Source organism: Nycticebus coucang, chromosome 19 (genome assembly GCF_027406575.1).
Source record: "Nycticebus coucang isolate mNycCou1 chromosome 19, mNycCou1.pri, whole genome shotgun sequence".
Lineage (NCBI taxonomy): Eukaryota > Metazoa > Chordata > Mammalia > Primates > Lorisidae > Nycticebus > Nycticebus coucang.
This window is the reverse complement of record NC_069798.1, coordinates 46091585-46102773: the sequence shown is the minus strand read 5'-3', so window position 1 is coordinate 46102773 and position 11189 is coordinate 46091585. Positions and strand designations below refer to the sequence as shown.

Below are 11189 nucleotides of genomic sequence, written 5' to 3'. Positions count from 1 at the left end.
CCCAAGGCCGTGTCTCTTTCTACAGCCCCTCTGTTCTCCATCAACTCCTGACAATTATTAGTTTTTGGCTTAAATTTCTGCCTTTTAATGGAAGTAGGAGAGGAAAAAAAGTTGCTGTAGGTAGCCAAGTGCCACAGGCAGAGGGGAGATAATAAATGAATTAGGCAGCAGCAGAGGCCTGGGAGTGTGGAAGTGAGATGGGAGAATATGGGAGATTTTCCAGGAAAGCAAACAACTCTCTGAGGGGAGTGGCCTAGAGCCTCGTTGGACGTTGTGGGCGAAAATGGCCAATTTTCGTAATGCAGAAGAGTTATGACTCCCACCTTTCTGAGCAGGATAATCCTTTCAGCGTAGGGAGTTCAGTTTGAGGGAGACAATCTTTGGTGTGTAAGTCACCTTAATAAGGCTCTACAATGTAACTGAATTTTATCAACAAAAACGTGGAAAAGGTAGAAAAATTAAAAATCGAGAAAAATATGTCTGAGGACTTCCAGTCACAGCCATCTCCCCGCCCCTTTTTTCGTCTCTGCCCAGGTGCAGGAGCGCGTGGCGCGGCAGGTGCAAACGCCCGGTGCGCACCTGAGCCCGCTGCGCCGCGTGTCCAGCAGGGGGCGGCCGGCGCCGGCTGCCCGGGCTCCGCTCCCGGCCGGCCCCGCCCCCAGCCGCGAGGACCCGGTGGCGGCGGGGGTGGCGGGGGTGGCGGGGGCGTCGGTCCGCGCACCGACAAGGCTCAAGAGCGGCGGCTCAGACACGCGCGGCTGCTCCCTGGGTCGGTGTCAATCCGGCTCTCGCACCTCCTCCCGGTACCTGAGCGGGGGCGGCACCGCGGCCTCCTCCCCGCCCGCAACTTCTGCCCCGCCGCAGCTGCGTCGCCGCTGCCGCCAGAGTAAAGGTCGCCGGCCGCAGCTCCTCTGGGAAGCCGGCTGGGCAGGTCCGGGGAAGGAGAAAAACAGAAACTCTTTGCCAGTCCGGGAAGATGGCGCCAGGCGGGCCGGCCGCGGACTGAGAGCCGCCGGGCAGCGGGGAGCCGGGACCTGCCCACCGGGACACGAGCGAAGGCCGCCCGCCAGGTGCGGCGCCCCGGGCTCCTGCCCGGCCCGTGGGGTCATGTCGGTCAGCGAGCTGTACAGCCAGGTGAGTGCCCGCCAGGCGCCGCGGCCCGGGCGGGGACAGGTGAGGCGCTGCGTGGGGCTGGGGGCCGAGCGCTCCGGGCCACGGGGGCGCTCGGGGGTCGCTGTCTTTACTTCCTGGAGCCGGGAGGGACCCAGAGGCCCCTCCCGGCTTTTCGTCTCCATCCTCACCTCCTCTAACTTCAGGTGGCGGAAAAAGTTTCTCTGTTGTGGGAGCGCCCCACACAGACCAGCCGTCCGGCTCCTGGCGGCCCGCAGCGCCAGCATGGCAGCGGCGCGGCTCTGCTGCTAACCGGGGTTGCCGCTCCCTCCCTGCCGCCCTGCCATCCCTTTCCTTGCCCGGGCTCGGCTCCAGCTGAGTTCCATGAACTGGCGGGGAGGTCCCTGCCAGATCCCAGCCCGGACAGTCCCCCACCTCCTCTCCCTGGCTTGTGGACCCCGTCCCGAGTGCCCTGCAGTGTCGGCTCCCAGGGTGCGCCCCCAATATTTACCTTCCATCTAGGGACCCCTGAACTTGGGTGGAAAGGGACCTATGAGAAGCATGGCGGCTAGGGGCAGGGTGTGTAAGCAGAGGGTGAAGAAGTGCACCATTATCTCTGTTAGACCCGGGGGAAGCGCATCCTGAATTTGACGGGGATGGATGATTTAAAACATTTAGAGGGCTTCAGTCTTCGTGGAGAGGGGGTCGGAATAACGTAGACTTGGGGGCGGGGTATGGATTTTCGAACTACCCTCAAGGTCAGAATGGATGTGCGAATCTCAGTGCTCAGAATCGGGAACAGGTGCAGCCGGAGTGGCGCTGCCCAGTGCTCAGAATCCAGAACAGGTGTGGCCGGAGCGGAGCTGCCAGGTTCCGCCGCAGTTGCGGTGGTTAAAGTGAGGGAGCAGCCGCTGCTTCCTGGAGAGTCCATGGTTGAGCCACAGCCCCCTGCCGGGGTCCCCTCTGCTTCAGCCGGGCGCGGGGGGTAAAAGGGTTAGGGGCCTTCACACACGTGTTCCACACGCCTTTGAAAAGCAAGTTTCGGATCTCCCAGTATCTGGTCTTCCTGTTCATCGCTGGTGGCCAGGACACGTTTGACAGTGCCTTGTGCGCACGCCTCAGTGCAGATAGGTGTGCGTGTGTGCGCTGCGCGAGCGTGTGGTGTGCGTGTGCTAGTCCAGGGCACCGACCCCGGCCAACAGGTCTGGGCGGGGTAGGAAGAACTATTTCCGCATCCTCACCCGGGATTGTTCCCTGCTGTCCAGAGCGTGGGAGGAGCCCTTCGGCTCTGAAGGCTGGCCACCCCTCTTCGTTTGAAGAATTTTTTAAATCCCTCTCTCCCTCCAGGGGGAGTGAAGCTGGGATGGGTGGACACTCACCTGGCTGGGGTCAGGGCCAACGTGCCTAGGATACCACCTTCACGCCCAGCCAGGGACTCTTGTGAGATCCCAGGCAGCAATCAGGATGGACTACAGCCTTTGGGGGAGCTGTGGAGGTGCGAAGGGTAGCAGTCCTGGCCTTGATAAAGGAGCACCCTGCCCCTTTTACTTGTGGGGGTCTCGGGAGCAGCCCTGCAAGCTCCGCTTCCAGTTCTTTCCCTGAAGCGGATTGGCAGAAACTGGAACTGGCGCCAGGGAAAAATCCTGAACAGTAGTGTTGAAAGAGCTGAGTCTTTGTTACCTTAAAGTCCAAGGAGGTACAACTTGTACTATTAAGAGGAGCCACTCCACTGACTGTACCTACAATATGTTAAGTCCTGTATTAGACAGTATTACCTGCTGTATTATATGAAGCCGATGGACAACTGAAAAAAATCCTTGAGTTCTAGTTTTGGAAAACAACACCAGATTGCTTTAAAAGACAATACTTTGAGGGGAAGCCACTCAATTTGATTTTCAGTGAGAAATGGGTATATTGTTAATTCAGGGCTGAATCAGTGGGGGTCTGAACTCAAAGAGTTTCAATGTGCTTTTTCTTATGGAGATATGAACAAAACTGATGTCACCAGGGGAAAGGTCTTAAGATTTTTTAGAGTAGCTAATTGGAAGTAGTTCAAAACAAATATTAGCATTTTCTAAGGGCTTAGTGGACCACATCTTGTTCTGTTAATGGGTTTCTAGTTCTTAATCACAGTATTTTTTGAATCTGAAATCAAGATCTTCTGTGACCAAGGTAATAGCTGGTAGAGTTGTTTAGAGCAGCTGGTTTGTTTTCTTGCTGGCAAACTTAAACACACACGCTTTACAATGAGAAGCAGTTTCATTGTTTCCTCACCAATCCCCTTGCCAGGCCAGATTCTCAGGGTGCACATGAATCATACAGAGAAGTTGTGCCTATTACTTAGATTTACTTTGTTTCTTGGAGAGCTAATGTGTTCATTTTAGTGTATTGCTCAAGAGAGCCAGTGTTCCCTTCTTATTTTTAACCTGCTATTGGGTTTTTCTAATGTGATGAACACTGGATCCAGACGCAGACTTTAATGTATTATGCATGATGGAAATATCCATTATGCCGACAGCACTTGTAAGTATATAGGAATGGAAAATTTAAAACTTATCATAACTGTTTAGTGACATAGTTGGAAGACATTGTTGGAATATGAAACATCAATAACTTGAGTGTTTCTAGTTACCCAAGAAAACTTGTTTTCCCTCCTACTTTTTTCATGCTCTTCCCTCTTCACTTTCCAACTGGGGGTTGATACACTGTGTTTTCTTTGGGTGCCGGGTGGGGAGTTGAGTTTACTCACTGGCTAAAGCTGTGTTCCATGAACAAATATATACTCCTGATCTCAGTAGACCCAATACCTTGCCTTTTGAGAAGTTGCTTTTAGTGAGGTTTATATGGGTGGAGAAAGAAATCATTCAGTGCCAGACACTTTCAAGTGATGTTAAGATGAGTCAGCCTCATTCACTCTGACATCAGCCCCAAAGGTGGAGCTGACTGCCGGTTCTGTTGTCACAGAGGCGTATGTGGCACATGTTAGGACTTGGCTTCTAACCTACTGGAAAAGACAGTGTGAGCTTGGCTTGATGTGCACAGGTCCCAGAAAGAAGCCCAAGCATGGGCAAGCATGATTATTTTATTCTGATTTGATAGCAGACAATAGTCTGATTTCAAAGAATAAAATAACCTCTCTCCCTCAGGCTGAATAATGCAGTTCTTTATAGAAGGGTTATTCTGGATGAAAACTACAAATACTATCTCACATACTGAAATTTTTGTTCAGTATGCTACTTTAATTTTAGCCAGCAGAATGACTGGGATGTCATCAGAGGGAAACCACTGCCCTTAAAAATCCTTTTTCCTGCTTGGCTTTTAATTGATAGGTACTGTGTAAGCAGCAGATTTGAGTACTGGGAGGTTACTTTATTGGCAGACTTTCTGTGGATGGAAGCTTTCCACCCAGGAGCACTTCCTGATGGTGCTGATTTGGGACCATTTTTTTTTTTTTTTTGAAAAATAGAACTCCTTGCTCTTGAGCAGGTGTCTCCAACTGCCCCCTTTACCTGTATATCAGGTAGTGTAGTCTTCTCCCACGTGTCTGGAGGGCAGCAAGAGCCACCTGTTTCCTCTGCCCACCCACCACCACTGGGTGGCTAATGATTCAAGTCTTTTGCTTTTGGCTTTGAGTGGCACTTTTTCTAAAAAGTAGTGATTTTAAAGACATGAGGACTTGGTTAGTGTTAACAGGTTCTTTTAGCATCCTCTTATTCCCCAGTACTCTTTACTTGCATGCTGCCTTGATGTGTGCTTACTGCCAAAAGCCAGCACAGCTCCCTGACGTTCTTTGCTTGTGTTTATAAGGAGTCTGAGAATTTACATCAGACTCTGTTCAGTGGGCCACATTTTAGACTTGTTCCATGGGAGTATAACCTTGCCCTTCCACCTTGGGAATGGAACTGGTCTAAAATGTGGCCAGTTTCCAGAGTTCTTTTGCAGGGCAGAGCTAAAGTTACTCTGCTTGAAGCTTTCCTTAATATCATACCCTTGCTTGGCTTCCTTCCCTTCCCCACATCCTTCCTCCCCTACTGGGCTTTCCTGGGAATACTGCCCAGTAATCTCTTGAGTCCTCATCTCAGGATCTGATTCTGGGAACCCATATTAACCTATAGCTCAATGAGGTGGCGAGGCCAAATGGTGTTGCAAAGCTGAAGGGATTTGGCCTCTGTAGTGTCCCAGGTGAGGCTGGAGAGCAGTGTGGAGGCTGTGTGACACTCCCACCTTTCTTATTAACTCTGCCTTGCATATTGTTTAACCTCTTCAAGCCCTGGTTCCAATTCCCTTTCTCCTCTGCTCTTCTTTCTCAGTGGTCCTTCTTGGCCCTCCTAGGATCATCAGAAATCCAAAGTTTGCAGATAAACTATCTGGTTCACAGGGCATGTTCTCTGCCTGCAAACTGGACTCCTGAGCAGGTTCTTACCCTTACCTCCTCTGTTGGTAGTTTTTATGTAGTTATCTTCTCAACTAGGCTGAGATTCTGGAGAACAGAGGCCATATCAAACATTTTTTGGGAAACCTCCAGTGTGTTTAGCCACAAACCTAAATATGCAAAGTTCTCTAACAATGCAGGATTATCTGTGTATCTTGAGTGGAACTACTTGGGAGTTTACAGGTACTTTGTAGAAGTGTTGGTCTGGTGGGCTAAAAATAGTGGGGGAAAGGCCTCTTTAAAGGCTGCTTTAGGAACAGTGAGGTAGGACAGGGCTTTGAAATGGGTTTGAATATGTGAGGAAGCTCAGAAGGACACTCCTGGGAGGCAGGGAGAGTGTAAACATGGGGTTAGGCATAAGCTTGGCATGTTTGGGGATAGTAATCATAGCAGTATTTTAAAAACTATTTTGAAATCTTAGACATACAGAAACGCTGCAAAAATAGCACAGTTCCTGTGTCTTCCCATATTTCTTTGTTAACACTTCATATAACCATAGTGTAACTATCGAAACCAGAAACTAACATCTGTATAGTGCTGTTCATTGATCTACAGACCTTACTACCGGAATTTCACCAGTTTTTCCACTACATCTTTTGTAGGCTAGGATTCCATCTAGAATTCAGCATCGCCCTTAGCCTTTAACCCTCTTGTGTCCTCCAGTTGGCAACAGTTGCTTAGTTTTGCCTTTCGTGACCTTGGCACATGAATATTGGTCCATTATTTTATAGGATGACTCTCACTTTGGGCTTGTCTGATTATTTTCTCATGCTTAAATGGAATTATGAAATTTGAAATTTTGATGTGAATTTTTTTTGCAAAAGCACATCAGAAATGCTGTGCTTTTTCTCAGCTCATTTCAAGAAGGACATGATAATAGCATGTCCCATTACCGGTGGGGTCACTTCTATCCCTTAAGATGTCTGTCAGATTCCTTTTACTGAAGAATGGAATTTATAGATCTGGGTGCTAGGTATGCATGTCACTACTGTTCATAGAGATCTCATACTTAGAGATCACTGAGACTGAAACGCAAATGTTTATAATGAGCAAAGGAAAGCGAAAGGTCGAGTATAACCTTGAAGTTTCCAGCATAAGTGTGGACAGAAAAGTCAGATTGGGGCAAGGGTAATTTTTGACTCTTGAAGTATTGAGCTTGGGGTGACAATTGTTTGTCTTAGTGGAAATATTTATATTTGGAGACTTAAGAATGATCCTAGGGGAGAAATGTCAGGATCTAGGTTTTTTGCAAATAAAAGATAACTGGGATTTGTTTTTCTTTAATGAGGAAATTCAATTGTCTTACAGTGTGATATTAATAAGGGTAAGAAGATGAGCTTGGTGTGGGCAGACCTGGCGTTTATGGTTGTGGTCTTGATATGAACCACCCTGTTGGTCTTAACTCTGGCACCTTGGGTCTGATACTTTTCTGAGCAGTGATTTATCTGGAAAAATTGGGGTGGAACCTGCATTATGGAAAGGTTATTAGGGGTTATGTTATCTAGGTAAAGTGCGTATCTACCATGGTGTTGGACACTGTATGTTCTCGGCAACTATTAGCTTGCCTCCCCCTCTAGTTGCAGTGCTAGGTGGCAGGCAGTGTTACCATTGGGACCTTTTTTTCCAAGCCTCCCCTGCCATCCTACAGGGATACTGATCACAAGGGGACTTGGTGAGAGAAGTGAAGATTTCTGCAAACACATAACTATAAGAGCAGTAGAGAACCAAGGCATGAGGAGAAAAGGTTCCCATCCCCCACCCACCCCAGGGGAAGGAGAAAGAACAATTTGAAGTCTTAAATATAAACTGCGCTTTCTAGTATCCTATTATAGCTTTAGGAATTAAAAAGCATTTTTCATAATGCTCCTTTTTCCCCCTTTGTGAATACAAATGATTATTGAAACAATTCATATAGGGCAGAAGAGACAAAGGCTCTACAATCTCACTCTCAGAAACAGCTACTATTAACCATTTAGGTTTTTTCTCTGGGCCTGTGCTGTCCAGTAGGGTAGCCTCATGTGGCTACGGGGCTCTTCTAATGGTCTGGCTCTAATCGGGATGAGCTAGAAGTGTGAAAAACTATACACACTGGATTTCCAAGACTTACTAGGAAAAATGAATATACAATATCTTATTTATATTTTTTGTAGCAATTGTAATGTTGACATGATCTATTATGCTAAATTTTTGTTAATTTCCCATACTTTTTAATGCAGTTCTTAGAAATCTTAGTTTTGTATGTGGCTAGCATTTGTAATTTGCATTTTATTTCTATTGGGCAGTGCTGCTTAGACTTAGGCACAATATGTACTCAAATGAGATCTTCACAAGTCCTAAAATTTCACCTATGGCTATTTTTTCTCTGTGGCATATAAAGGTAATTTTCCCATTTTGATGATTGTATAGAATGGTAGCATATAGGTGTACTATATTATTTTGAGCATTTAAGTTTTTATTTTTTCACTGATATGTAATAATTGTACAAATCTATGGGGTACAAAATGATTTATTTTATTTTATTTTATTCTTTTGAGACAGGGTTTTACTCTGTTGCCCTGGCTAGAGTGCGGTGGCGGCATCATAGCTCACAGCAACCTCAAACCCTTGGATTCAAGTGATCTTCCTGCCTCAGCCTCCTGAGTAACTGGGCCTACAAGCATGTGCTTCCCTTTTTCTTTCCTTCTTTTTTTTCTTAAATAGTAACAGGGTCTCATTCTTACTCAGACTGGTCCCAAACTCCTGACCTTAAGCAACCCTCCCAAAGTGCTGAGATTATAGCCAGCACTGTGCCTGGCCATTCTTTATTTTTATTTTTTGATACATGTACACAATATATGATCAAATCATGGTACTTAAGATATCAATCATTTCAAACATTCATCATTCCTTTGTGTCGGGAACATTTGAAATCCTCTCTTTTAGCTTTTGTGAACACATAATTGTTAATCTTCTGATGTTACAGAATGTTCTTGTAGCCTCGTTTATTTTCTCAGGACAAATTCTTACAGATGAAATTGCTTGCAGGCACATTTACAGTCTTCACTGATGTAGGAAGTAGGTTCTGAAAAAGAGCCTGTCTGTTCTTCACCCCTCCAGGGTGGTATGGGGGGCGGGGTTTGTTTTGTCAAAACCTTACACTAGAAGCTTTATGCATAAAATTGACTTTCGATTGGCAGGTTGCGCATCTTTTCATATGCTGGGTGTTTATTATAAGTTTCTTTGTATTTCCTGTTTACATTGAACAATATAACTGGTTTTTGCTCATTAAAAATATTAGAGACAAAGCATGGAAACTAGGATATTTAATATAAAATACATCTTTTGAAATAAGTCACCTTGGCATATGTTTTCCTCTTTGGTTCTAAGTATGTATGTTTTCAGATGTGCAGTTAGAAAACTGCTTGTTATGACAGCTGTTAGGGAGGATTTTTGTGTCAGGTCATTTCTAAGCACTACAGGTTAGCTCATTTGATAACCCTATGATGTAGGTACTGCAATCACACCATTTACAAGCAAGGGATCTTTATTTTTGAGACAGTCTAACTTTGTCACCCTTGGTGGAGTGCCATGGTGTCACAGCTCACCGCAACCTGAAACTCTTGGGCTCAAGTGATCCTCTTACCTCAGCCTCCTAAGTAGCTGGGACTACAGGCATCCACCTCAATGCTCAGCTATTTTTAGAGATGTCTAGCTCTTGCTCAGCCTGGCCTCAAATTCATGACCTTAGACAGTCCGCCTGCCTTGGCCTCCCAGAGTGCTAGGATTACAGGTGTGAACCACTGTATCCACAAGCAAGGGATCTAAGACTTACATGACTTTCCTAAAGCTGCCTGGCTTTGAAGGCGTGGGTTCTGACTGCTGCCTTCCAGGAGGTGTCTGTCGCATTGGTGGTGGGTCTGAAACATTTCGGCATAAAAGAGGCTCTGATATAGAGGGTCCTATCTGCCTAGCATGTCCCTCCCCAACCCTTAGCAACAGAAAGCCCACCCAAATTAGAGAAGCATGTTCTCCACGTGCAGAAAGGGCAGATAGTCCGATCCTGCTTGTGTTCTTTGCCACCACCTCACCCAGCCTTGTGAACATCCTGATGCTGCTTAAAACGCTTCCAAATGTGGGCACAACTCCTGCTTTTGGCTTTCCTTTGGCCAGATAGTCCTAAAAGAGATCTATTTCTTTAAAAAGGTTAAACATAACAAAAATGTACATTGTCTTAATTCCTTTTGTATTGCTATGACAGAATACCTGAGACTGGGTAAAATTATAAAGATATTCATTTAGCTCATGGTTCTGTGGGCTGGGAAGTTCAAGGGCATGATGCTGGCTTCTGGAGAGCACTTTCTCATTTAAACACGACAGAGGTCAAAGAGACAAAAATCTAAGGGGTGTCCTGGCTTTATAACAATCCACTCTGGTGGGAACTCTCCCAATTCCACAGGAAGTCAGTCTTACCAGAATGAGAACTCACTCACTACCATGAGAACAACCCAGAGCCATTCATGAATGGTCCACCCTGAGGACCCCACCTCCCAACATCACCGTAGTATAGTGGGAATCAAATTTCAACATGAGTTTTGGAGGGGACAAGCTTAACCAAGTAAGCCCCAACATACATGAAAGTCAAGGAGCATAGGATTATTTCTAAGACTAACCATACTTTCACCCCAGGGCTTTGGTTCACCTTCCCTGTCTCCATACCCCTTGCAACTTTTAGTAGAAGGTGGCTTCCTGCTGTGCTTGATGTCTAATGGGCGCTTTATTCTCTTCCTGGACTATGACCAGAGGACGGTGTGAAACTCCTGTAAGTCTTGTCTCGTTTGCCCCTTTAGTCATAGGTCTTCACATTTGTGGATATGCCCTGCCCACTGCCAATTAGCTGGACAGGTGTTTAATGAAAAATAGAGCTTACCTTCCTCACCAAGGTTGTCAACACTGGCCATCTTAGACAAGGCTGCCTCCAGCATCTGGGGACAAAGCCTCACAGGAGTGTACCGAGGACCCAAATCGTTCCCTATCACATATCCCTAGTTAGGCGCTGATGGGGGATTTGCCAAAAGCACTACAGAAACATTCATCAGGGGCACTTTTAAGTTTGACATAAAGGAAGTCCTGGAGTTCTCTGGCTGGATATAGATGGGCACTAATAGCTTGCTGATTTGCCTGGGAGAATGAGCAAGTTTATAACATGAGCTCTAAGTTAGTGACTCATAATGCCCCCCTTAAAATATATTCATAAATTATTTCTCTCCTCTGAACAGTTCTAACAATGCCCTAGACCCTGCAGCTTTTCTCTCATTTGCTGAAGTTTGGGTAGGTATGAAGAGGCTCATCCTTAAAAGTTAAATGATTTTCCCAGTGCTTTTGCCATTACAGAACTCAAATGTGTTGTGTGCCATGAAATCTTAAGAGGAATGAGAGCTTCTAGATGCCTTCTACATGGTATTCAAAGACCCATACCTTCTGCATTAAGAAGTTGCCTGCCTTGAAGACCAGCCCCTACAAGGCAAAAATGATACAAGCAATAGAATGACATTTCCATTTATAATATTACTCGGAAGCTGTGTGTTTTGGAAGATGAAAGGGTATTTGCACCAGTAACTAGTATATATTCAGATTTCTATTTTATGTATCCTAGACAGTCATTTTAGAC

At 46.2% G+C, this 11189-nt stretch overlaps 1 protein-coding gene across 2 annotated transcripts in view; it reads left to right on the top strand.

Annotated features, from left to right (window-relative positions):
• The first annotated feature begins 707 nt into the window (after positions 1-707).
• MYO5B (myosin VB) overlaps positions 708-11189 on the top strand; it is a 341703-nt gene continuing 331221 nt past the window's right edge. For both annotated transcript variants that reach the window (XM_053571966.1, XM_053571965.1), the window contains exon 1: positions 708-1134. In XM_053571966.1, the coding sequence (XP_053427941.1) occupies positions 1108-1134 (27 nt within the window). In that variant the 5' untranslated portion in view covers positions 708-1107. The remainder of the gene's footprint in view (positions 1135-11189) is intronic.